The sequence below is a fragment of the Odontesthes bonariensis genome, chromosome 2, assembly GCF_027942865.1.
Source record: "Odontesthes bonariensis isolate fOdoBon6 chromosome 2, fOdoBon6.hap1, whole genome shotgun sequence".
Taxonomy (NCBI): Eukaryota; Metazoa; Chordata; class Actinopteri; order Atheriniformes; family Atherinopsidae; genus Odontesthes; species Odontesthes bonariensis.
In genome coordinates this window covers 267,028-293,610 of record NC_134507.1, presented here as the reverse complement: position 1 = coordinate 293,610, position 26,583 = coordinate 267,028, and the positions used below count along the sequence as shown (strand labels likewise).

Below are 26,583 nucleotides of genomic sequence, written 5' to 3'. Positions count from 1 at the left end.
GAACTGGTTTCAGGCTGGGTTTAGATCAAGTTTCAGGCTGGGTTACAAACTGGTTTCAGGCCGGGTTTGGAACTGGTTCAGGCCGGGTTTAGATCAAGTTTCAGGCTGGGTTAGGAACTGATTGGAGGCTGGGTTAGGAACTGGTTTCAGGCTGGGTTTGGAACTGGTTTCAGGTTAGGTTTGGAACTGGTTTCAGGCTGGGTTAGGAACTGGTTTCAGACTGGATGAGGAATCGATTTCAGGCTGGGTTTGGGATTGGTTTGAGAATGGGTTTAGATCAAGTTTCAGGCTGGGTTAGGAACTGGTTTCGGGTTGGGTTAGGAACTGGTTTCAGGCTGGGTTAGGAACTGGTTTCAGGCTGGGTTTGGAACTGGTTTCAGGCTGGGTTAGGAACTGGTTTCAGGCTGGGTTAGGAACTGGTTTCAGGCTGGGTTAGGAACTGGTTTCAGGCTGGGTTAGGAACTGGTTTCAGGCTGGGTTAGGAATTGGTTTCAGGCTGGGTTTAGATCAAGTTTCAGGCTGGGTTAGGAACTGGTTTCAGACTGGGTTAGGAACTGGTTTCAGGCTGGGTTAGGAACTGGTTTCAGGCTGGATTTAGATCAAGTTTCAGGCTGGGTTAGGAACTGGTTTCAGACTGGGTTTGGAACTGGTTTCAGGCTGGGTTTAGGAACTGGTTTCAGACTGGGTTAGGAACTGGTTTCAGTTTGGGTTAGGAACTGGTTTCAGACTGGGTTTGGAACTGGTTTCAGGCTGGGTTTAGGATCTGGTTTCAGACTGGGTTAGGAACTGGTTTCAGTTTGGGTTAGGAATCGATTTCAGGCTGGGTTAGGAACTGGTTTCAGGCTGGGTTAGGAACTGGTTTCAGGCTGGGTTAGGAACTGGTTTCAGGCTGGGTTAGGAACTGGTTTCAGGCTGGATTTAGATCAAGTTCCAGGCTGGGTTAGGAACTGGTTTCAGGCTGGGTTAGGAACTGGTTTCAGGCCGGGTTTAGATCAAGTTTCAGGCTGGGTTACGAACTGGTTTCAGGCTGGGTTAGGATCTGGTTTCAGGCTGGGTTAGGATCTGGTTTCAGGCTGGGTTAGGAACTGGTTTCAGGCTGGATTTAGATCAAGTTTCAGGCTGGGTTAGGAACTGGTTTCAGTTTGGGTTAGGAACTGGTTTCAGACTGGTTTTGGAACTGGTTTCAGGCTGGGTTTAGGAACTGGTTTCAGACTGGGTTAGGAACTGGTTTCAGTTTGGGTTAGGAACTGGTTTCAGTTTGGATTAGGAATCGATTTCAGGCTGGGTTAGGAATTGGTTTGAGGCTGGGTTAGGAATCGGTTTCAGGCTGGGTTTGGAATTGGTTTGAGGCTGGGTTTAAATCAAGTTTCAGGCTGGGTTACGAACTGGTTTCAGGCTGGGTTTGGAACTGGTTTCAGGCTGGGTTTGGAACTGGTTTTAGGCTGGGTTAGGAACTGCTTTCAGGCTGGGTTTGGAACTGGCTTCAGGCTGGGTTTGGAACTGGCTTCAGGCTGGGTTTCGAACTGGTCTCAGGCTAGGTTTGGAACTGGTTTCAGGCTGGGTTTGGAACTGGTTTCAGGCCGGGTTTAGATCAAGTTTCAGGCGGGTTACGAACTGGTTTCAGGCTGGGTTAGGAACTGGTTTCAGGCCGGGTTTAGATCAAGTTTCAGGCTGGGTTAGGAACTGGTGTCAGGCTGGGTTTGGAACTGGTTTCAGGCTCGGTTAGGAACTGGTTTCAGGCTGGGTTTGGAACTGGTTTCAGGCTGGGTTAGGAACTGGTTTCAGGCTGGGTTAGGAACTGGTTTCAGGCTGGGTTAGGAACTGGTTTCAGACTGGGTTAGGAACTTGTTTCAGACTGGGTTAGGAATCGGTGTCAGGTTGGGTTTGGAATTGGTTTCAGGCTAGGTTTAGATCAAGTTACAGGCTGGGTTACGAACTGGTCTCAGGCTGGGTTTGGAACTGGTTTCAGTCTGGGTTTGGAACTGGTTTCAGGCCGGGTTAAGATCAAGTTTCAGGCTGGGTTACGAACTGGTTTCAGGCTGGGTTAGGAACTGGTGTCAGGCTGGGTTTGGAACTGGTTTCAGGCTGGGTTTAGGAACTGGTTTCAGACTGGGTTAGGAACTGGTTTCAGTTTGGGTTAGGAACTGGTTTCAGTTTGGATTAGGAATCGATTTCAGGCTGGGTTAGGAATTGGTTTGAGGCTGGGTTAGGAATCGGTTTCAGGCTGGGTTTGGAATTGGTTTGAGGCTGGGTTTGGAACTGGTTTTAGGCTGGGTTAGGAACTGCTTTCAGGCTGGGTTTGGAACTGGCTTCAGGCTGGGTTTGGAACTGGCTTCAGGCTGGGTTTAGATCAAGTTTCAGGCTGGGTTTGGAACTGGTTTCAGGGCGGGTTTAGATCAAGTTTCAGACTGGGTTAGGAACTCGTTTCAGGCGGAGTTAGGAACTGGTTTCAGGCTGGGTTTGGAACTGGTTTTAGGCTGGGTTAGGAACTGCTTTCAGGCTGGGTTTGGAACTGGCTTCAGGCTGGGTTTGGAACTGGCTTCAGGCTGGGTTTAGATCAAGTTTCAGGCTGGGTTTGGAACTGGTTTTAGGCTGGGTTAGGAACTGCTTTCAGGCTGGGTTAGGAACTGCTTTCAGGCTGGGTTTGGAACTGGCTTCAGGCTGGGTTTGGAACTGGCTTCAGGCTGGGTTTAGATCAAGTTTCAGGCTGGGTTTGGAACTGGTTTCAGGGCGGGTTTAGATCAAGTTTCAGACTGGGTTAGGAACTCGTTTCAGGCGGAGTTAGGAACTGGTTTCAGGCTGGGTTTGGAACTGGTTTCAGGCCAGGTTTAGATCAAGTTTCAGGCTGGGTTAGGAACTGGTTTCAGGCTGGGTTTGAAACTGGTTTCAGGCTGGGTTAGGAACTGGTTTCAGGCTGGGTTTAGATCAAGTTTCAGGCTGGGTTACAAACTGGTTTCAGGCCGGGTTTGGAACTGGTTCAGGCCGGGTTTAGATCAAGTTTCAGGCTGGGTTAGGAACTGATTGGAGGCTGGGTTAGGAACTGGTTTCAGGCTGGGTTTGGAACTGGTTTCAGGTTAGGTTTGGAACTGGTTTCAGGCTGGGTTAGGAACTGGTTTCAGACTGGATGAGGAATCGATTTCAGGCTGGGTTTGGGATTGGTTTGAGAATGGGTTTAGATCAAGTTTCAGGCTGGGTTAGGAACTGGTTTCGGGTTGGGTTAGGAACTGGTTTCAGGCTGGGTTAGGAACTGGTTTCAGGCTGGGTTTGGAACTGGTTTCAGGCTGGGTTAGGAACTGGTTTCAGGCTGGGTTAGGAACTGGTTTCAGGCTGGGTTAGGAACTGGTTTCAGGCTGGGTTAGGAATTGGTTTCAGGCTGGGTTTAGATCAAGTTTCAGGCTGGGTTAGGAACTGGTTTCAGACTGGGTTAGGAACTGGTTTCAGGCTGGGTTAGGAACTGGTTTCAGGCTGGATTTAGATCAAGTTTCAGGCTGGGTTAGGAACTGGTTTCAGACTGGGTTTGGAACTGGTTTCAGGCTGGGTTTAGGAACTGGTTTCAGACTGGGTTAGGAACTGGTTTCAGTTTGGGTTAGGAACTGGTTTCAGACTGGGTTTGGAACTGGTTTCAGGCTGGGTTTAGGATCTGGTTTCAGACTGGGTTAGGAACTGGTTTCAGTTTGGGTTAGGAATCGATTTCAGGCTGGGTTAGGAACTGGTTTCAGGCTGGGTTAGGAACTGGTTTCAGGCTGGGTTAGGAACTGGTTTCAGGCTGGGTTAGGAACTGGTTTCAGGCTGGATTTAGATCAAGTTCCAGGCTGGGTTAGGAACTGGTTTCAGGCTGGGTTAGGAACTGGTTTCAGGCCGGGTTTAGATCAAGTTTCAGGCTGGGTTACGAACTGGTTTCAGGCTGGGTTAGGATCTGGTTTCAGGCTGGGTTAGGAACTGGTTTCAGGCTGGATTTAGATCAAGTTTCAGGCTGGGTTAGGAACTGGTTTCAGTTTGGGTTAGGAACTGGTTTCAGACTGGTTTTGGAACTGGTTTCAGGCTGGGTTTAGGAACTGGTTTCAGACTGGGTTAGGAACTGGTTTCAGTTTGGGTTAGGAACTGGTTTCAGTTTGGATTAGGAATCGATTTCAGGCTGGGTTAGGAATTGGTTTGAGGCTGGGTTAGGAATCGGTTTCAGGCTGGGTTTGGAATTGGTTTGAGGCTGGGTTTAAATCAAGTTTCAGGCTGGGTTACGAACTGGTTTCAGGCTGGGTTTGGAACTGGTTTCAGGCTGGGTTTGGAACTGGTTTTAGGCTGGGTTAGGAACTGCTTTCAGGCTGGGTTTGGAACTGGCTTCAGGCTGGGTTTGGAACTGGCTTCAGGCTGGGTTTCGAACTGGTCTCAGGCTAGGTTTGGAACTGGTTTCAGGCTGGGTTTGGAACTGGTTTCAGGCCGGGTTTAGATCAAGTTTCAGGCGGGTTACGAACTGGTTTCAGGCTGGGTTAGGAACTGGTTTCAGGCCGGGTTTAGATCAAGTTTCAGGCTGGGTTAGGAACTGGTGTCAGGCTGGGTTTGGAACTGGTTTCAGGCTCGGTTAGGAACTGGTTTCAGGCTGGGTTTGGAACTGGTTTCAGGCTGGGTTAGGAACTGGTTTCAGGCTGGGTTAGGAACTGGTTTCAGGCTGGGTTAGGAACTGGTTTCAGACTGGGTTAGGAACTTGTTTCAGACTGGGTTAGGAATCGGTGTCAGGTTGGGTTTGGAATTGGTTTCAGGCTAGGTTTAGATCAAGTTACAGGCTGGGTTACGAACTGGTCTCAGGCTGGGTTTGGAACTGGTTTCAGTCTGGGTTTGGAACTGGTTTCAGGCCGGGTTAAGATCAAGTTTCAGGCTGGGTTACGAACTGGTTTCAGGCTGGGTTAGGAACTGGTGTCAGGCTGGGTTTGGAACTGGTTTCAGGCTGGGTTTAGGAACTGGTTTCAGACTGGGTTAGGAACTGGTTTCAGGCTGGGTTACGAACTGGTTTCAGGCTGGGTTTGGAACTGGTTTCAGGCTGGGTTTGGAACTGGTTTTAGGCTGGGTTAGGAACTGGTTTTAGGCTGGGTTAGGAACTGCTTTCAGGCTGGGTTTGGAACTGGTTTCAGGCTGGATTTAGATCAAGTTTCAGGCTGGGTTTGGAACTGGTTTCAGGCTGGGTTTGGAACTGGTTTCAGGCTGGGTTTAGATCAAGTTTCAGGCTGGGTTTGGAACTGGTTTCAGGGCGGGTTTAGATCAAGTTTCAGACTGGGTTAGGAACTGGTTTCAGGCGGGGTTAGGAACTGGTTTCAGGCTGGGTTTGGAACTGGTTTCAGGCCGGGTTTAGATCAAGTTTCAGGCTGGGTTAGGAACTGGTTTCAGGCTGGGTTAGGAACTGGTTTCAGACTGGGTTAGGAACTGGTTTCAGGCTGGGTTTAGATCAAGTTTCAGGCTGGGTTACAAACTGGTTTCAGGCCGGGTTTAGATCAAGTTTCAGGCTGGGTTACAAACTGGTTTCAGGCCGGGTTTGGAACTGGTTCAGGCCGGGTTTAGATCAAGTTTCAGGCTGGGTTAGGAACTGGTTTCAGGCTGGGTTAGGAACTGGTTTCAGGCTGGGTTTGGAACTGGTTTCAGGCTGGGTTTAGATCAAGTTTCAGGCTGGGTTAGGAACTGGTTTCAGGCTGGGTTAGGAACTGGTTTCAGGCTGGGTTTGGAATTGGTTTCAGGCTGGGTTTAGATCAAGTTTCAGGCTGGGTTAGGAACTGGTTTCAGGCTGGGTTTAGATCAAGTTTCAGGCTGGGTTTGGAACTGGATTCAGGCTGGGTTAGGAACTGGTTTCAGGCTGGGTTTGGAACTGGATTCAGGCTGGGTTTAGATCAAGTTTCAGGCTGGCTTAGGAACTGGTTTCAGGCTGGGTTTGGATCAAGTTTCAGGCTGGGTTAGGAACTGGTTTCAGGCTGGGTTAAGAACTGGTTTCAGACTGGGTTAGGAACTGGTTTCAGACTGGGTTTAGATCATGTTTCAGGCTGGGTTAGGAACTGGTTTCAGGCTGGGTTTGGAACTGGTTTCAGGCTGGGTTAGGAACTGGTTTCAGGCTGGGTTTGGAACTGGTTTCAGGCTGGGTTAGGAACTGGTTTCAGGCTGGGTTAGGAACTGGTTTCAGGCTGGGTTTGCAACTGGTTTCAGGCTGGGTTAGGAACTGGTTTCAGACAGGGTTAGGAACTGGTTTGAGACTGGGTTAGGAACTGGTTTGAGACTGGGTTAGGAACTGGTTTCAGACTGTGTTTGGAACTGGTTTCAGGCTGGGTTAGGAACTGGTTTCAGACTGGGTTAGGAACTGGTTTCAGGCTGGGTTAGGAACTGGTTTCAGGCTGGGTTAGGAACTGGTTTCAGGCTGGGTTAGGAACTGGTTTCAGGCTGGGTTAGGAACTGGATTCAGGCTGGGTTTAGATCAAGTTTCAGGCTGGCTTAGGAACTGGATTCAGGCTGGGTTTAGATCAAGTTTCAGGCTGGCTTAGGAACTGGTTTCAGGCTGGGTTTAGATCAAGTTTCAGGCTGGGTTAGGAACTGGTTTCAGGCTGGGTTAGGAACTGGTTTGAGGCTGGGTTAGGAACTGGTTTCAGGCTGGGTTAGGAACTGGTTTCAGACTGGGTTTGGAAATGGTTTCAGGCTGGGTTAGGAACTGGTTTCAGGCTGGGTTAGGAACTGGTTTCAGGCTGGGTTAGGAACTGGTTTCAGGTTGGGTTTGGAACTGGTTTCAGGCTGGGTTTAGATCAAGTTTCAGGCTGGGTTACGAACTGGTTTCAGGCTGGGTTACGAACTGGTTTCAGGCCGGGTTTAGATCAAGTTTCAGGCTGGGTTAGGAACTGGTGTCAGGCTGGGTTTGGAACTGGTTTCAGGCTGGGTTAGGAACTGGTTTCAGGCTGGGTTTGAGAATGGGTTTGGAACTGGTTTCAGGCTGGGTTAGGATCTGGTTTCAGGCTGGGTTAGGAAATGGTTTCAGGCTGGATTTAGATCAAGTTTCAGGCTGGGTTAGGAACTGGTTTCAGACTGGGTTTGGAACTGGTTTCAGGCTGGGTTTAGGAACTGGTTTCAGACTGGGTTAGGAACTGGTTTCAGACTGGGTTAGGAACTGGTTTCAGTTTGGGTTAGGAACTGGTTTCAGACTGGGTTTGGAACTGGTTTCAGGCCGGGTTTAGGAACTGGTTTCAGACTGGGTTAGGAACTGGTTTCAGTTTGGGTTAGGAATCGATTTCAGGCTGGGTTAGGAATTGGTTTGAGGCTGGGTTAGGAATCGGTTTCAGGCTGGGTTTGGAATTGGTTTGAGGCTGGGTTTTGATCAAGTTTCAGGCTGGGTTACGAACTGGTTTCAGGCTGGGTTTGGAACTGGTTTCAGGCTGGGTTTGGAACTGGTTTCAGGCTGGGTTTGGAACTGGTTTTAGGCTGGGTTAGGAACTGGTTTTAGGCTGGGTTAGGAACTGCTTTCAGGCTGGGTTTGGAACTGGTTTCAGGCTGGGTTTAGGAACTGGTTTCAGACTGGGTTAGGAACTGGTTTCAGACTGGGTTAGGAACTGGTTTCAGTTTGGGTTAGGAACTGGTTTCAGACTGGGTTTGGAACTGGTTTCAGGCCGGGTTTAGGAACTGGTTTCAGACTGGGTTAGGAACTGGTTTCAGTTTGGGTTAGGAATCGATTTCAGGCTGGGTTAGGAATCGGTTTCAGGCTGGGTTTGGAATTGGTTTGAGGCTGGGTTTTGATCAAGTTTCAGGCTGGGTTACGAACTGGTTTCAGGCTGGGTTTGGAACTGGTTTCAGGCTGGGTTTGGAACTGGTTTTAGGCTGGGTTAGGAACTGGTTTTAGGCTGGGTTAGGAACTGCTTTCAGGCTGGGTTTGGAACTGGTTTCAGGCTGGGTTTAGATCAAGTTTCAGGCTGGGTTTGGAACTGGTTTCAGGCTGGGTTTGGAACTGGTTACAGGCTGGGTTACGAACTGGTCTCAGGCTGGGTTTGGAACTGGTTTCAGGCTGGGTTTGGAACTGGTTTCAGGCCGGGTTTAGATCAAGTTTCAGGCGGGTTACGAACTGGTTTCAGGCTGGGTTAGGAACTGGTTTCAGGCCGGGTTTAGATCAAGTTTCAGGCTGGGTTAGGAACTGGTGTCAGGCTGGGTTTGGAACTGGTTTCAGGCTCGGTTAGGAACTGGTTTCAGGCTGGGTTTGGAACTGGTTTCAGGCTGGGTTAGGAACTGGTTTCAGGCTGGGTTAGGAACTGGTTTCAGGCTGGGTTAGGAACTGGTTTCAGACTGGGTTAGGAACTTGTTTCAGACTGGGTTAGGAATCGGTGTCAGGTTGGGTTTGGAATTGGTTTCAGGCTAGGTTTAGATCAAGTTACAGGCTGGGTTACGAACTGGTCTCAGGCTGGGTTTGGAACTGGTTTCAGTCTGGGTTTGGAACTGGTTTCAGGCCGGGTTAAGATCAAGTTTCAGGCTGGGTTACGAACTGGTTTCAGGCTGGGTTAGGAACTGGTGTCAGGCTGGGTTTGGAACTGGTTTCAGGCTGGGTTTGGAACTGGTTTCAGGCTGGGTTAGGAACTGGTTTCAGACTGGGTTTGAGAATTGGTTTGGAACTGGTTTCAGGCTGGGTTTGGAACTGGTTTCAGGCTGGGTTAGGAACTGGTTGTAGGCTGGGTTAGGAACTGGTTTCAGGCTGGGTTAGGAACTGGTTGTAGGCTGGGTTAGGAATTGGTTTCAGGCTGGGTTAGGAACTGGTTTCAGGCTGGGTTAGGAACTGGTTTGAGGCTGGATTAGGAACTGGTTTGAGCTGGGTTATGAACTGGTTTCAGGCTGGGTTAGGAACTGGTTTCAGGCTGGTTTAGGAATCGGTTTCAGGCTGGGTTTGGAATTGGTTTGAGAATGGGTTTGGAACTGGTTTCAGGCTGGGTTTAGATCAAGTTTCAGGCTGGGTTTGGAACTGGTTTCAGGCTGGGTTAGGAACTGGTTTCAGGCTGGGTTAGGAACTGGTTTCAGGCTGGGTTAGGAACTGGTTTCAGGCTGGGTTAGTAACTGGTTTCAGGCTGGGTTAGTAACTGGTTTCAGGCTGGGTTAGGAACTGGTTTGAGGCTGGGTTAGGAACTGGTTTGAGGCTGGTTAGGAACTGGTTTGAGGCTGGGTTAGGAACTGGTTTGAGGCTGGGTTAGGAACTGGTTTGAGGCTGGGTTAGGAACTGGTTTGAGCTGGGTTAGGAACTGGTTTCAGGCTGGGTTAGGAACTGGTTTGAGAATGGGTTTGGAACTGGTTTCAGGCTGGGTTTGGTCTGAATGTTTATTAATTTGTATATATATATATATATTTTTTTTTTAACTTGTTGGAGCTATCGACTGTTCTTTTGTTTTTGTTCCAGAGTTCTTCGTTGAGTTGACATAAGCCAGAAGTTAGTGAAGTCATGTGACTTCAGTGTTTGTTACTCGAGTGGTTCACCATCTCCAGTTTAATTAAAGTGTTCCTGACCAGGTTAAACGCTGCAGATTATTCATCAACAGGATGGATCACTCTGAAGCTGCAGGTTCTGACTCTGCTCTGACTCTGCTCTGACTCTGCTCTGACTCTGTTCTGACTCTGCTCTGTCTCTGTTTTGACTCTGCTTTGACTCTGCTTTGACTCTGCTCTGACTCTGCTCTGAGTCTGCTCTGACTCTGCTCTGACTCTGCTCTGACTTTTTTCTGACTCTGCTCTGACTCTGCTCTGTCTCTGCTCTGACTCTGTTCTGACTCTGCTTTGACTCTGCTCTGACTCTGCTCTGTCTCTGCTCTGACTCTGTTCTGACTCTGCTTTGACTCTGCTCTGACTCTGCTCTGACTCTGCTCTGACTCTGCTCTGACTCGTCTCTGACTCATCTCTGACTCTGCTCTGACTGTTCTGACTCTGTTTTGACTCTGCTCTAACTCTGCTCTGACTCTGCTCTGACTCTGCTCTGACTCGTCTCTGACTCGTCTCTGACTCATCTCTGACTCATCTCTGACTCTGCTCTGACTGTTCTGACTCTGTTTTGACTCTGCTCTAACTCTGCTCTGACTCTGTTCTGACTCTGTTCTGACACTCCTCTGACTCTGCTCTGACTCTGCTCTGACTCTGCTCTAACTCTGCTCTGACTCTGTTCTGACTCTGTTCTGACACTCCTCTGACTCTGCTCTGACTCTGTTCTGACACTCCTCTGACTCTGCTCTGACTCTGCTCTGACTCTGCTCTAACTCTGCTCTGACTCTGTTCTGACACTCCTCTGACTCTGCTCTGACTCTGCTCTAACTCTGCTCTGACTCTGCTCTGACTCTGCTCTGACACTCCTCTGACTCTGCTCTGACTCTGTTCTGACACTCCTCTGACTCTGCTCTGACTCTGCTCTGACTCTGCTCTAACTCTGCTCTGACTCTGTTCTGACACTCCTCTGACTCTGCTCTGACTCTGCTCTAACTCTGCTCTGACTCTGTTCTGACACTCCTCTGACTCTGCTCTAACTCTGCTCTAACTCTGCTCTGACTCTGCTCTGACTCTGCTCTGACTCGTCTCTGACTCTGTTCTGACACTCCTCTGACTCTGCTCTGACTCTGCTCTGACTCTGCTCTAACTCTGCTCTGACTCTGTTCTGACACTCCTCTGACTCTGCTCTGACTCTGTTCTGACACTCCTCTGACTCTGCTCTGACTCTGCTCTAACTCTGCTCTGACTCTGTTCTGACACTCTTCTGACTCTGCTCTGACTCTGTTCTGACTCTGCTCTAACTCTGCTCTGACTCTGTTCTGACTCTGTTCTGACTCTGTTCTGACACTCCTCTGACTCTGCTCTGACTCTGTTCTGACTCTGTTCTGACACTCCTCTGACTCTGCTCTGACTCTGCTCTAACTCTGCTCTGACTCTGTTCTGACTCTGTTCTGACACTCCTCTGACTCTGCTCTGACTCTGCTCTGACTCTGCTCTAACTCTGCTCTAACTCTGCTCTGACTCTGCTCTAACTCTGCTCTAACTCTGCTCTGACTCTGTTCTGACTCTGCTCTAACTCTGCTCTGACTCTGCTCTAACTCTGCTCTAACTCTGCTCTGACTCTGTTCTGACTCTGTTCTGACTCTGTTCTGACTCTGCTCTAACTCTGCTCTGACTCTGCTCTGACTCTGTTCTGACTCTGCTCTGACTCTGTTCTGACTCTGTTCTGACTCTGCTCTGACTCTGCTCTGACTCTGTTCTGACTCTGTTCTGACTCTGTTCTGACTCTGTTCTGACTCTGCTCTGACTCTGTTCTGACTCTGCTCTAACTCTGTTCTGACTCTGTTCTGACTCTGTTCTGACACTCCTCTGACTCTGTTCTGACTCTGCTCTAACTCTGTTCTGACTCTGTTCTGACTCTGTTCTGACACTGTTCTGACACTCCTCTGACTCTGCTCTGACTCTGCTCTGACTCTGCTCTAACTCTGCTCTGACTCTGTTCTGACTCTGTTCTGACACTCCTCTGACTCTGCTCTGACTCTGCTCTGACTCTGTTCTGACTCTGCTCTGACTCTGTTCTGACTCTGTTCTGACTCTGCTCTGACTCTGTTCTGACTCTGCTCTGACTCTGCTCTGACTCTGCTCTGACTCTGCTCTGACTCTGTTCTGACTCTGTTCTGACTCTGCTCTGACTCTGTTCTGACTCTGTTCTGACTCTGTTCTGACACTCCTCTGACTCTGTTCTGACTCTGTTCTGACTCTGTTCTGACTCTGCTCTGACTCTGTTCTGACTCTGTTCTGACTCTGTTCTGACACTCCTCTGACTCTGTTCTGACTCTGTTCTGACTCTGTTCTGACTCTGTTCTGACTCTGCTCTGACTCTGTTCTGACTCTGTTCTGACTCTGTTCTGACTCTGCTCTGACTCTGTTCTGACTCTGCTCTAACTCTGCTCTGACTCTGTTCTGACTCTGTTCTGACTCTGCTCTGACTCTGCTCTGACTCTGCTCTGACTCTGTTCTGACTCTGCTCTGTCTCTGCTCTGACTCTGTTCTGACTCTGTTCTGACACTCCTCTGACTCTGCTCTGACTCTGTTCTGACTCTGCTCTGTCTCTGCTCTGACTCTGTTCTGACTCTGTTCTGACACTCCTCTGACTCTGCTCTGACTCTGTTCTGACTCTGTTCTGTCTCTGCTCTGGCTCTGTTTCAGGAGGCGTTATCAGACCCTGACAGGATCAGGTGAGTCTGCTGCTGGTAGAATCCAGACAAATCTCATTAAATAAAAGTTATTGTATTTAATGATTAAATAAAATAACTGATTAAAGGTTTAACAGGTGTCATCACACCTGGGTGTCGTTAGGTGACTGGCCTTCATCTTCAGCCACTAAACGAAAACACTTCCTGTTACCCAGAATCCTCCAGCAGCAGAATGAGGACCTGCAGCGCCGCCTTTCCCTCTCTACACACAAGATGGAGGCCATGGAGGTGGAGTTTGATGGCAGCCGCCATTACATGGAGGCGGAGCTCAGCCGAACCCGTGACGACCTTGACAAGATGAGGGACAAGTTCCGCAGGTGAGGAGTGTTCAGCTGCGAGGATTAGGATGATGAAGAAGCAGAGAGAGCGTTTGTTTCCCAGGACTCGACTTTGACTCGTTTGTTAATGAGCTGTGACTCAACTTTGACTCGTTTGTTAATGAGCTGTGACTCAACTTTGACTCGTTTGTTTATGAGCTGTGACTCAACTTTGACTTGTTTGCTAATGCTGTGACTCGACGTTGACTCGTTTGCTAATGCTGTGACTCGACGTTGACTCGTTTGCTAATGCTGTGACTTGACTTTGACTCATTTGTTAATGAGCTGTGACTCGACGTTGACTCGTTTGCTAAAGCTGTGACTCGACTTTGACTCGTTTGTTAATGAGCTGATACTAGACTTTGACTCGTTAATGAGCTGTGACTCGACGTTGACTCGTTTGCTAATGCTGTGACTCGACTTTGACTCGTTTGTTAATGAGCTGTGACTCGACTTTGACTCGTTTGTTAATGAGCTGATACTAGACTTTGACTCGTTAATGAGCTGTGACTCGACTTTGACTCGTTTGTTAATGAGCTGACTCGACGTTGACTTGTTTGCAAATGCTGTGACTCGACGTTGACTTGTTTGCTAATGCTGTGACTCGACTTTGACTCGTTTGTTAATGCTGTGACCTGACTGACTCGTTTGTTAATGAGCTGTGACTCGACTTTGACCCGTTTGGTAATGCTGTGACTCGACTAAAGCGGCACAATGCAACTTTTTCATGGTCATAAAATTGCTTGGCAATCATCAGATTGCTTGGCTGACCCGTTCTGATGAAAACGGTGACATTTCCATCTCCATCTGGTGGCCCTAGACCGAAACAGCGCTTGCAACTTTGCCTGTGGCGCCGCGTGCTTTGTTTACCTCTGGAAGTCTCGCGACACACGAGAGCCGAGAACTACTGCTTCACAGCAGGTCGTAAAGGGCTCTGAGCCGAGCCACAGCCCTTTTAGAGACTCTCTGGCCGAGCCAGGTAGCCTGATAAGACACACCCCAACTCTCTGCCAGTGTCCTGAAAAATAAACCGTAAATTGCCTCTGGTGGGTTTACGACAGTCTGGCTAGACTGTCGCCTTATTTTCTACGGAGCTCCCCCTACAGCTTTGGGGTGTGTATTGCATGGTAAACAAACCCCGTATTACTGAAAGTTGCATAGCGCCGCTTTAATGAGCTGTGACTCGACTTTGACTCGTTTGTTAATGAGCTGATACTAGACTTTGACTCGTTAATGAGCTGTGACTCGACGTTGACTCGTTTGCTAATGCTGTGACTCGACGTTGGCTCGTTTTTTAATGCTGTGACTCGACTTTGACTCGTTTGCTAATGCTGTGACTCGACTTTGACTCGTTTGCTAATGCTGTGACTCGTGGTGTACCCGTCTCTGTCCAGACTCCAGAACAGCTACACGGCGTCTCAGAGAGCCAATCAGGACCTAGAGGAGAAGCTCCACGCCCTGGTAAAGTTCACTGATTGGCTCGTTGAACTATTGATTACGTGCAGTGTGTGGGATCAATCACAAACTGTGTTTAAGTTTTGCTGTACAGTCACACACACATACATCCGGCAGAGCTGATCGATCACATGATCAATCGCCTCGTGCCTCTCATCCTGACAGCTCTGTAAAGAAGCTCCTGATTGGTTAGTGGAGTTAGTGACCTCACTGATAATAAATGGGTCCTGTGTGTTGAGCTTATTGATTTCACTCAGCCCACAGCTGATCAATGTCTTAATGAACATGCACTCTGAGGCTGTTTATTGATAAACTGTGGAAAAGTCCTGATTGACAGCAGGACGGTTGCCATGGGCGCAGAGGTCAGAGTGGCTGCAGGAAGCTGTTGTGGTCGATGACATCACTCTGAGCTCAAACATCAACATTTAACCTGTTGAAAAGAGAAGCAGACAGAACCGTTCGGCTCATAGAGCTGCAGCCCGAACCCTGGTTACAGACTTTATTTCTCTTAATCTGAGGAAACATCAAATATAAATAACTTGATAAATGAATCAACAGGTAACAGTGATTGGTTGTGCGTCTATGACATCAGAACCCTTCAGGTTCTTCTTTAACGTGTGAAAGTCATCATGTTTAACAGCTTTATGAGATCAAACTGAAGCGGATCTAAGATCAGACTGTTACCAGCAGAACTGTTCGATCAGTGCGTTCAGAACACCTGAGGAGAGCCAGCTGATCCAACTGTGATGTAGTCCACACAGATGGAAACAGGTGCTGCCACCTGGTGGTTAAACTGGAGATGGCATCTGTTTTCAGTTCGGTCCATCTGATCACAAAGCGTCTCTCTGTCCGGTTTTTGGTTCTGGTTAAGACTTGAATCAGAAAAGGTGAGAGGAAGCTGGACCTCAGGTGTTCTGACGAGTGTGACAACAGAATGACTCGTTCTAATGACTTGTTTTCCAACTTCCTGTTTGTCTGACTGTCCTTCTTCATCTCTTCTTTCCTTCCTCACGCTGCTCTCTGATGGACTCATCTTCATCATCATCACCTTCATCAGGCCGCCGTCAGTCAGACATGGGTTCATGCAGTTGCGTTTCAATCATCTTCCTCCACCTTCATCCCTCCATCTTCAGTTTTCTTCTTCTTCTTCTTCTGTTTTCTGTCTGAATGTTTGAACACCAGGTCGTTGCAGTCAGGGTTTGAAACGCCATCAGCTGCATTTCAGCTCCTCCTCCATCTGTAAAATATGTTTGTGGCTCAGCTCCATGTGTCAACACAAACCTTTTGTAGATTAAAAACAAGCTGAAACATGGCGTGCTGCTCAGACCTCATGGCGTGCTGCTCAGACCTCATGGCGTGCTGCTCAGACCTCATGGCGTGCTGCTCAGACCTCATGGCGTGCTGCTTGACATGTGTCGCTGCCATGTGGCAGATAAATCAAAGACGTGTGGCAGATGTGTCGCTGCCATGTGGCAGATAAATCAAAGACGTGTGGCAGATGTGTCGCTGCCATGTGGCAGATAAATCAAAGACGTGTGGCAGATAAGTCAAAGACGTGTGGCAGATAAGTCAAAGGCGTGTGGCAGATGTGTAGCTGCCATGTGGCAGATAAATCAAAGGCGTGTGACAGATGTACAGATGTGTGGCAGACGTACAGATGTGTGGCAGATGAGTTGCCGGCGTGTGGCAGACGTACAGATGTGTGGCAGATGAGTTGCCGGCGTGTGGCAGACGTACAGATGTGTGGCAGATGAGTTGCCGGCGTGTGGCAGATGAATTGCCGGCGTGTGGCAGACGTACAGATGTGTGGCAGATGAGTTGCCGGCGTGTGGCAGACGTACAGATGTGTGGCAGATGAGTTGCCGGCGTGTGGCAGACGTGCAGATGATTTGCCGGCATGTAGCAGAAGTACAGATCTGTGGCAGATGAGTTGCCGGCGTGTGGCAGACGTACAGATGTATGGCAGATGATTTGCCGGCATGTAGCAGAAGTACAGATCTGTGGCAGATGAGTTGCTGGCATGTGGCATACGTACAGATGTGTGGCAGATGAGTTGCTGGCATGTGGCAGACGTACAGATGTGTGGCAGATGAGTTGCTGGCATGTGGCAGATGAGTTGCCGGCATGTGGCAGACGTACAGATGTGTGGCAGATGAGTTGCCGGCATGTGGCAGACGTACAGATGTGTGGCAGATGAGTTGCCGGCATGTGGCATACGTACAGATGTGTGGCAGATGAGTTGCTGGCATGTGGCAGACGTACAGATGTGTGGCAGATGAGTTGCCGGCATGTGGCAGACGTACAGATGTGTGGCAGATGAGTTGCTGGCATGTGGCAAATGAGTTGCTGGCACCTGGCAGATAGGTCGCAGACACATGTGACACATGAGCAAAGATGTGACATTTCATGGGGAGTTTAACTGAGCCGCTGATGCACTCGCAGCTGCACATGTGTAGTAGCGTGGCGCGTTGCTAACTTGCGCGTTGCTAACTTGCGCGTTGCTAACTGCCGCAGAGCGCCCTGATCTGATGAGAAGCAGACATGCTAATGTTACTGCCATGCAAGCTTCAGCTGTAGCCGCTTTTTATTGATCAGATTTCAGCTTCAGCGCTTTGATCGAGATCCTCTCAGATCTGATCGATCTCTTTATAGTTGCAGCCACTCCACTGCATCCCATAATGCATCTGTGCGGCGCTGCTGACTGTTACAGCATTCAAATGATCTGGGAGAACTGTGATGGATCAGGAAGTGTGAAGTACGGAGAACTTATCGATGTAGTAAGAAGTCGTCTGTAAATGTTTCTGAGTGATCAGAGTCAGGTTCGTTCCCACATGATCTGAATGTATTTGGAAATGAAGCCCCGCCTCCTGTCAGCTGCTGATTGGCTCCTCAGCTGTGACGGACAGTCTGACACGTTGTCTTTGCTCCGCCCACAGCTGCGGAAGGTGGAGAGGGACAAAAAGACGATGGACCAGGAGATCGTGGAGCTCACCAACAAACTGCTGGACGCCAAAAACACCATCGACCACCTGGAGGAGCTCAACGTGAGAAAAACCAACCAACAAACAAACATTTTGTTTACTCAGGCTGATTGTTACTGAACCATTTTAACAGCTTTAGAGCTTAAAGGCCACAGAGCAGATGTTCATTCATGCTGGTTCACACTGAGCACGCTCAGACTGTGCCAGGCACAAACCTGCCCTCTGACTCACGTGCACAAATGCAGGTCGGTGTGTGTGTGTGTGTGTGTGTAGGAGCGCTACAGGCAGGACTGCAACTTGGCCGTTCAGCTGCTCAAATGCAACAAATCGCACTTCAGGAACCACAAGTTCGCCGACGTGAGTACCTGCGTGTTTTACCCATGTTGTGGGGACTCGGTCCTCATAAAACTATCAGAGTTTATATCATAGTAACTGCAGGGAGTGACCATCAGCTGGTGTGATGTCATCTGTGTGTGTGATGTCATCTGAGTAGTGGTGCAACGGATCAAAAAGCTGACGGTTCGGATCGTATCACGGTTTTGAGTCGCGGATCGGATCATTTTTCGGATCAGCAGAAAAACTAGACAAAAATTTAACTTTGCTTTACATTTATTTAGTAGAACACTGATTGCAACCTTTTTTGTTCACTAAATAAAACATGTAACCCAAGATGTCAATTCAATGCTTAAATAAAATGAAAAATATAAACACAAATTAAAGTACAATATAAGACATGACACTTTCATCCTTTAAATGGTCAGTGTACAAAAAACTCAAAGGGCAATTTAAGGCATGAAGCCTTCTAAACATGGAGTTTAAATAAAAACTGACCTATGTATGCACACATCAAATAGAATGAAATGAGCAGAACTAAAGCAGACCTAAACTTAATCTGATTTTCAGCATTATCTGTTGTGACCGGGATATTTGTATTGGGTCTCTTATCTTCCACTCTGCCACGGCTTCTACCTGCGCTAGATTGGAGCTTGTGTGACTCATAGAGGCGACGTGTCTGCAGCACAGGGCTTCACATCTCCCAGTTCGCTGTGATATAGTGAGCGGTCACAGTTGCATAGCTTTCTGTTGCTCTGGAGGTCCACCCGTCTGTGGTTAGCGCAACAGAAGTAGCCTGGGACAATTCCGTAACAATTTTGAACTTTTCCTGCTCATACAGACTTGGCACGATCTTTTCACTGAAGTGGGTGCGCAAGGGAATTTCATAATGTGGCTCAAGCACATTGAGCAGATGTTTAAATCCCTTGTTTTGCGCAACAGAGTATGGCCTCATGTCTGCAGCTATAAACACTCCGATAACATTTGTTATAGCTTTGGCCCTGTCAGATTCTGCTGCTAAAGGGTGTTTAAATGTCGCTGTGATTAGTGGTTGATGCGCAGCACTCGTCTTGGAGCCTGACGCAGGAGCTAACATGCCAGGATGATGGCGCTTCAAATGCGCTGCCATGCTGGACGTAGTTCCACTCTCATATGGCTTTCTCGTGCCACAATGCCGACATACCGTAATTGTTTTATCCACCACCCTTCGTCCATCGTCATTGTATGTGACAGGGAAGCCAAAATGTGCCCATACATGCGACTTAAATGATGCAGGGGGGTTTCCAAGTTCCTCTCCTCCTCCGCTAGCCATGGCTACCACTGTGCTTTTCTCCTTTAGGTTGAATAGGCGCGCGGCCTCCACATAAACACGCCTCCTTATTTATTATTTATTTATTTCGTCAACCAATCCGCGGACCACGTACATACCGAACCGTAGAGAGAAATCCATTCGGATCACGGATCAATTATGATCCGTTGCACCACTACATCTGTGTGTGTGGGTGTGTGATGTCATCTGTGTGTGTGTGTGATGCTGAAATAAAGTGCGCCGGCCCTTTAAGGAGCCTGACAGGAAGCAGGAAGTGCTGCGTCCTCACCCCTCTGATGTGCACGTGTGTTTCAGCTGCCCTCCGAGCTTCAGGACATGCTGAACAAGCACATGAAGAGCAGCCTCCCGGAGCGAGGCCCCGCCCACGGGCCCCAGGACCCGGACACGCTCAGCCTGACGCCGGCCGACGTGGTGCCCACCTCCGTCATTGCCCGCGTGCTGGAGAAACCCGAGCCGCTGGTCCTGAACTCCGCCCAGTCCAGCAGCTGCGGCCGGCCGGTGGCCGAGGACGTCTTCGTGCACGTGGACATGACGGGCCCGGCCGGTGCCGAGGCGCGGGAGGCCCGGGAGCCGGCGGGCGGCCCGGAGGCGCAGCAGAACGGGTCCTGCCGCAGTCAGAGCAGCCTGGACGAGGAGGTGGGCGCGGCGCCGTCCTTTGAGAAGCTGAACCCGTACCCGGCGCCGCCACCGCCCCACCCGCTCTACCCCGGCCGGAAGGTCATCGAGTTCTCCTCCGACGACAAAGTCAAGATCCCCAAAAACTCGCCGCTGCCCAACTGTACCTACGCCACCCGGCAGGCCATCTCGCTGAGCCTGGTGCAGAGCGAGGACGAGCGGCCGGGGCCCGGAAGCCCCGCCCCCTCCTCCGGCTCCGGCGGCGCCCACCAGCGCACGCCGCCGTCCCAGCGGGACGCCGCCAGTGAGCCGCTGTCCAGCCAGTCCAGCCCCTTCAGCAGCCCCCCGCAGGTGAGATGCAGGGTCCAGGAGGTCCTGGAGTTCCAGGAGGACGAGTCCTGGAGGTCCAGGAGGACGAGTCCTGGAGTTCCAGGAGGACGAGTCCTGGAGTTCCAGGAGGACGAGTCCTGGAGTTCCAGGAGGACTCTCTCTCTGGTGGACGCCAGTTTTTCTGTCTTTAAATGTTTCCGAACTTACTGATCCGAGGCGTGTTGTGATGTCACTAACCCTTGTGGCCCCGCCCCCTCTCCCGCAGGCGCCCAGCGTCCTGGCGAGCTCCGGCAGCTCGGAGGAAGACCTGCTCGCTAACTGGCAGCGGATGTTCGTGGAGAAGATGGCGCCATCCTGCGAGGGCGCTCTGACGCAGCGAACGGCGTTCGGCAGCCAGATGGCTCAGGAGCTGCAGAGGCGGAGACAGGCCGCAGGGGGCGGGGCCTCCTCCTCCTCAGACCGCCACCGGGCGGCCTACTCGGACGGCGAGGAGGGCTCATCCGCACGCAGCTGGACACCGAGCCGCGGGTCCAGCCTGGACACGGACACGGACACGGAGCCGCGGCCCGGCAGGAAGGGACGCCGCGGCGGCGGGGACGCGGAGGAGGGCGAGCGTCTGCTCATGAACCTGGAGGACGCCGCCGGCGCCACAGCGGGCTGCGTGGCGCCCGGCGCCGCAGATGCCTGCAGGAACGAGGAGGAGGAGGAAGAGGAGAGCTCGGCCGAAGAGCGAGACATGCTCCCCTGCGATCTGCCCGTCATCTCGTCCCGCCTCCTGGACTTTGACCCCGCCCTCGCCGCCGCCGCGCCGCAGCGACCTCAGAAGAGCCCGAAGAGGATGGGCGTGCACCACCTGCACCGCAAAGACAGCCTGACCCGGGCCCAGGAGCAAGGCACGCTGCTGGACTGAGCCGGCTGTCCCTCACGGCAACCGGGCCGTCCCCACGGCGACCGGGCCGTCTGTCACTGGGAACAGGCCACGCCCATCCAGGATATAGCCATACTTTACCGTACTCTGCCGCACGCCGCCGGGACCCGTGTCTTTCAAACGTTGATCAGCTGATGTTTGTTTACTTTTACTTTGAATTCCAACACGTTCTTCTTCAGCTGTTCTTACTGAGCAGCGGCACCGCTGGCTCTGTGATGCTAACTAAGATGCTAACAGGTGAGCTGGAGCTGGACTCAGGTGGTGAAGGCTTCGGGTTCCTGCTTCTTCTTCTGTGGTTTCCAAAATGTTTTGATTAGAAACTAAAATCTGGACAAAGATCAAAGAGTGTGTGAGTTTTATTAGAAAATCAAACTCAAAAACCTTTTTATTCTCATTTACTGAACGGAGGCTTTTATTTTATTTTTTTATTATTTTTTGGGGCTGTTTATCTTTAATGGACAGGAAGCAGGGGGCAGAGAGAGGGGGAACAACATGCAGCAAAGGGCCGTCCGATGCAGGACTCGAACTCGACTGTAGCCTCTGTACGTGGGGCGCCTGCTCAGCCCACCGACCACCCCAGAGGCTTTCATTTTGAAGGAGACACCTGGGCACACACGTGCGCACACACGTGCGCACACACGTGCGCACACACACACACACGTGTGCACACACACTGACTCTCGTGCCTCGGTCACTTCCTGTCTCTGAGCTCGTGAGTGTGACCCCGGGCTGCTGAAGGCTTTTATTTTCAGGTCTCTGCTCATTGCTTCCTGTCATGTGACATCCAGTCAGCTGATTGGTTGGCTGTGGATTCAGACTCACCTCCGCCCCCCCTCCACCGACTGCAGGGGGCGGGGCCTCATCTGGAATGTACCTTTGTTGATTTGTTTCTTTTCCTTTGTTGTGAAATCAGAAGTATTGATCCGTTGTCATGAGACAGCTGTGTTTGGATTTTATTGATTTGTTTTGCATTTTTTTTTTGTTTGAGTACGGAAGCCCATTGGTGCCAGAAACAGACGGTTCTGAAGTTCTGACTCCTACAGATCAATAAATCTGACACCAGGCACACACCGCGCATACACCAGGCAAACACCAGGGATACACCAGGAAAACACCAGGGATACACCAGGGATGCACCGCGCATACACCAGGCAAACACCAAGGATACACCGGGCAAACACCAGGTATACACCGGGCAAACACCAGGGATACACCAGGGATGCACCGCGCATACACCGGGCAAACACCAGGGATACACCGGGCAAACACCAGGGATACACCAGGGATGCACCGCGCATACACCAGGCAAACACCAAGGATACACCAGGCAAACACCAGGGATACACCGGGGAAACACCAGGGATGCACCAGGTATACACCGGGCAAACACCAGGGATACACCGGGCAAACACCAGGGATACACCAGGGATGCACCGCGCATACACCAGGCAAACACCAAGGATACACCAGGCAAACACCAGGGATACACCAGGCAAACACCGGGCAAACACCGGGCAAACACCAAGGATACACCGGGCAAACACCAGGTATACACCGGGCAAACACCAGGGATACACCGGGCAAACACCAAGGATACACCGGGCAAACACCAGGCAAACACCGGGCAAACACCAAGGATACACCGGGCAAACACCAGGCAAACACCGGGCAAACACCAAGGATACACCGGGCAAACACCAGGCAAACACCGGGCAAACACCAAGGATACACCGGGCAAACACCAGGTATACACCGGGCAAACACCAGGGATACACCAGGGATGCACCGCGCATACACCAGGCAAACACCAGGGATACACCAGGAAAACACCGGGCAAACACCAGGCAAACACCAGGCAAACACCAAGGATACACCGGGCAAACACCAGGCAAACACCAAGGATACACCGGGCAAACACCAGGGATACACCAGGGATGCACCGCGCATACACCAGGCAAACACCAGGGATACACCGCGCATACACCAGGCATACACCAGGCAAGCACTGCGCATACACCAGGGATGCACCGCGCATACACCAGGCAAACACCAGGGATACACCGCGCATACACCAGGCATACACCAGGCAAGCACTGCGCATACACCAGGGATGCACCGCGCATACACCAGGCATACACCAGGCAAGCACTGCGCATACACCAGGGATACACCGCGCATACACCAGGCATACACCAGGCAAGCACTGCGCATACACCAGGGATGCACCGCGCATACACCAGGCAAACACCAGGGATACACCGCGCATACACCAGGCATACACCAGGCAAGCACTGCGCATACACCAGGGATACACCGGGCAAACACCAGGCATACACCGGGCAAACACCAGGCATACACCGGGCAAACACCAGGCACACACCAGGCATACACCAGACAAGCACTGCGCATACACCAGGGATACACCGGGCAAACACCAGGGATACACCGGGCAAACACCAGGCATACACCGGGCAAACACCAGGCATACACCAGGCATACACCAGGCACACACCAGGCAAACACCAGGCACACACCGCGCATACACCAGGCACACACCAGGCATACACCAGGCAAGCACTGCGCATACACCAGGGATATACCAGGCAAACACCATGTATACACCAGGCAAATACCAGGGATATACCAGGCAAACACCAGGCAAACACCAGGGATACACCGGGCAAACACCAGGGATGCACCAGGAAAACACCGGGCGAACACCAGGGATACACCGGGCAAACACCAGGGATACACCAGGAAAACACCGGGCAAACACCAGGCAAACACCAGGCAAACACCAAGGATACACCAGGCAAACACCGGGCAAACACCAAGGATACACCGGGCAAACACCAGGGATACACCAGGGATGCACCGCGCATACACCAGGCAAACACCAGGGATACACCAGGAAAACACCGGGCAAACACCAGGCAAACACCAGGTATACACCGGGCAAACACCAGGGATACACCAGGGATGCACCGCGCATACACCAGGCAAACACCAGGGATACACCAGGGATGCACCGCGCATACACCAGGCAAACACCAGGTATACACCGGGCAAACACCAGGGATACACCGGGCAAACACCAGGTATACACCGGGCAAACACCAGGGATGCACCGCGCATACACCAGGCAAACACTGGGCAAGCATTGCGCATACACCAGGCAAACACCAGGGATACACCAGGGATACACCGGGCAAACACCAGGTATACACCGGGCAAACACCAGGGATGCACCGCGCATACACCAGGCAAACACTGGGCAAGCATTGCGCATACACCAGGCAAACACTGGGCAAACACCAGGGATGCACCGCGCATACACCAGGCAAACACCAGGGATACACCGCGCATACACCAGGCATACACCAGGCAAGCACTGCGCATACACCAGGGATACACCGGGCAAACACCAGGCATACACCGCGCATACACCAGGGATACACCAGGCAAACACCAGGGATACACCGCGCATACACCAGGCATACACCAGGCACACACCAGGCATACACCAGGCAAGCACTGCGCATACACCAGGGATACACCAGGCACACACCAGGGATACACCGCGCATACACCAGGCATACACCAGGCACACACCAGGCATACACCAGGCAAGCACCGCGCATACACCAGGCATACACCAGGCACACACCAGGCAAACACCAGGCACACACCGCGCATACACCAGGCACACACCAGGCATACACCAGGCAAGCACTGCGCATACACCAGGGATATACCAGGCAAACACCATGTATACACCAGGCAAATACCAGGGATACACCGGGCAAACACCAGGGATACACCAGGGATACACCGGGCAAACACTAGGGATATACCAGGCAAATACCAGGCAAACATCAGGGATACACCAGGCAAACACCAGGCATACACCAGGCAAACACCGGGTAAACACCAGGCAAACACCAGGCATACACCGGGTAAACACCAAGGATACACCAGGCAAACACCAGGGATACACCAGGCATACACCGGGCATATACCGGGCAAATACCGGGTTTAGACCAGGGATACACCGGGCAAACACCAGGCAAATACCAGGGATACACCGGGTAAACACCAAGGATACACCAGGCAAACACCAGGGATACACCAGGCATACACCGGGCATATACCGGGCAAATACAGGGTTTACACCAGGGATACACCAGGCAAACACCAGGCATATACCGGGCAAATACCGGGTTTAGACCAGGGATACACCGGGCAAACACCAGGCAAATACCAGGGATACACCGGGCAAAAACCAGGCAAACACCAGGGATACACCAGGGACACACCAGGTATATACCAGGCAAACACCAGGGATACACCGGGCATATACCGGGCAAACACCAGGGATACACCGGGCATATACCGGGCAAACACCAAGGATACACCAGGCAAATATCAGGCAAATATCAGGCAAACACCAGGGATACACCAGGCACACACCAGGCATACACCGGGCATATACCGGGCAAATACAGGGTTTACACCAGGGATACACCAGGCAAACACCAGGCATATACCGGGCAAATACCGGGTTTAGACCAGGGATACACCAGGCAAACACCAGGTATACACCGGGCAAAAACCAGGCAAACACCAGGGATACACCGGGCATATACCGGGCAAACACCAGGGATACACCGGGCATATACCGGGCAAACACCAGGGATACACCAGAGATACACCAGGCAAACACCAGGCATATACCGGGCAAATACCGGGTTTAGACCAGGGATACACCAGGCAAACACCAGGTATACACCAGGGACACACCAGGTATATACCAGGCAAACACCAGGGATACACCGGGCATATACCGGGCAAACACCAGGGATACACCGGGCATATACCAGGCAAACACCAGGGATACACCAGGGACACACCAGGGATACACCAGGCAAACACCAGGTATACACCGGGCAAAAACCAGGCAAACACCAGGGATACACCAGGGACACACCAGGTATATACCAGGCAAACACCAGGGATACACCGGGCATATACCGGGCAAACACCAGGGATACACCAGAGATACACCAGGGATACACCAGGCAAACACCAGGCATATACCGGGCAAATACCGGGTTTAGACCAGGGATACACCGGGCATATACCGGGCAAACACCAGGGATACACCAGGGATACACCAGGCAAACACCGGGAATACACCAGAGATACACCAGGGATACACCGGGCAACCACCAGGCATATACCGGGCAAATACCGGGTTTACACCAGGGATACACCGGGCAAACACCAGGTATGCACCAGGATCAATTAAAAAAAAAAAGCAGATCAATAAATCTGACAGGAGGAGCTGGCTGTCTGCAGCGCCTCCTGGTGGAGCGGAAGAGTAGTTCTGACACCTCTGGGCCTCCATATAAATGTTGTTGTTCTTCTTCTCTGATGTGAGAGTTTGAATGTCGACTTGCTGCCTCCTCACAGCTCCGATTGTGACTCACCGATCACCGTGATTGATCCACCGATCGATTGATTAATCCGACATCTGTTCGAGCTTCACTCCACTTTGTGCTTACTGATCACTGGCCGAGTATTGATCAGCCTTGAAAGTCTTGATTATTGATCACTGAATGTTAATTGTATAGATGGAAGCTTAAACGTATGCTCTCCTTATTGATTGTTTCTGAACTAATCGATCACTGATCACTTGTTTTGTTTTTGTCCGAATCAATGAGACGTTTCACACTTTTCCTTTCTGTTAAATTGATTGACTAACTGATTGATGAGCTCCTCTTCAGTCTGATCACAGAAACACTTAAATTAGTGACCGTATGGAAGCCCAGAGCGGCCAAGATTATTATGTTTTTGTTTTTGAACATATTTTAGTCGTATCTCAGATTGCTGAAGCTTCATCAAAAGTAATCAATCATTTTTGTAGTTTCTGTCATGAACTTGTTCACACTGCCTGAGAATCTGTTTCATTTGAGTTTCTTTTTGAGTTTTTAATTGGCGAGCACCACTGATGCATGATGGGACACGGAGTAACAGTCTCAGGTTAGCCCTGCTCAGACGGTCTCAGCTTAGCCCTGCT

General features: G+C 50.9%; 1 protein-coding gene across 2 annotated transcripts in view; it reads left to right on the top strand.

The window, feature by feature from the left end:
- The window catches only part of tjap1 (tight junction associated protein 1 (peripheral)), a 49,962-nt gene extending 27,949 nt beyond the window's left edge, over positions 1-22,013 (top strand). Inside the window, exons 5-12 of one of the 2 annotated variants that reach the window (XM_075473343.1) lie at positions 12,169-12,197; positions 12,371-12,532; positions 13,927-13,993; positions 15,045-15,074; positions 16,924-17,031; positions 17,242-17,325; positions 18,926-19,597; positions 19,842-22,013. In XM_075473343.1, the coding sequence (XP_075329458.1) occupies positions 12,169-12,197; positions 12,371-12,532; positions 13,927-13,993; positions 15,045-15,074; positions 16,924-17,031; positions 17,242-17,325; positions 18,926-19,597; positions 19,842-20,486 (1,797 nt within the window). In that variant the 3' untranslated portion in view covers positions 20,487-22,013. The remainder of the gene's footprint in view (positions 1-12,168; positions 12,198-12,370; positions 12,533-13,926; positions 13,994-15,044; positions 15,075-16,923; positions 17,032-17,241; positions 17,326-18,925; positions 19,598-19,841) is intronic. The other variant, XM_075473352.1, reaches the window with a different exon arrangement.
- The last annotated feature ends 4,570 nt before the right edge of the window (positions 22,014-26,583 follow it).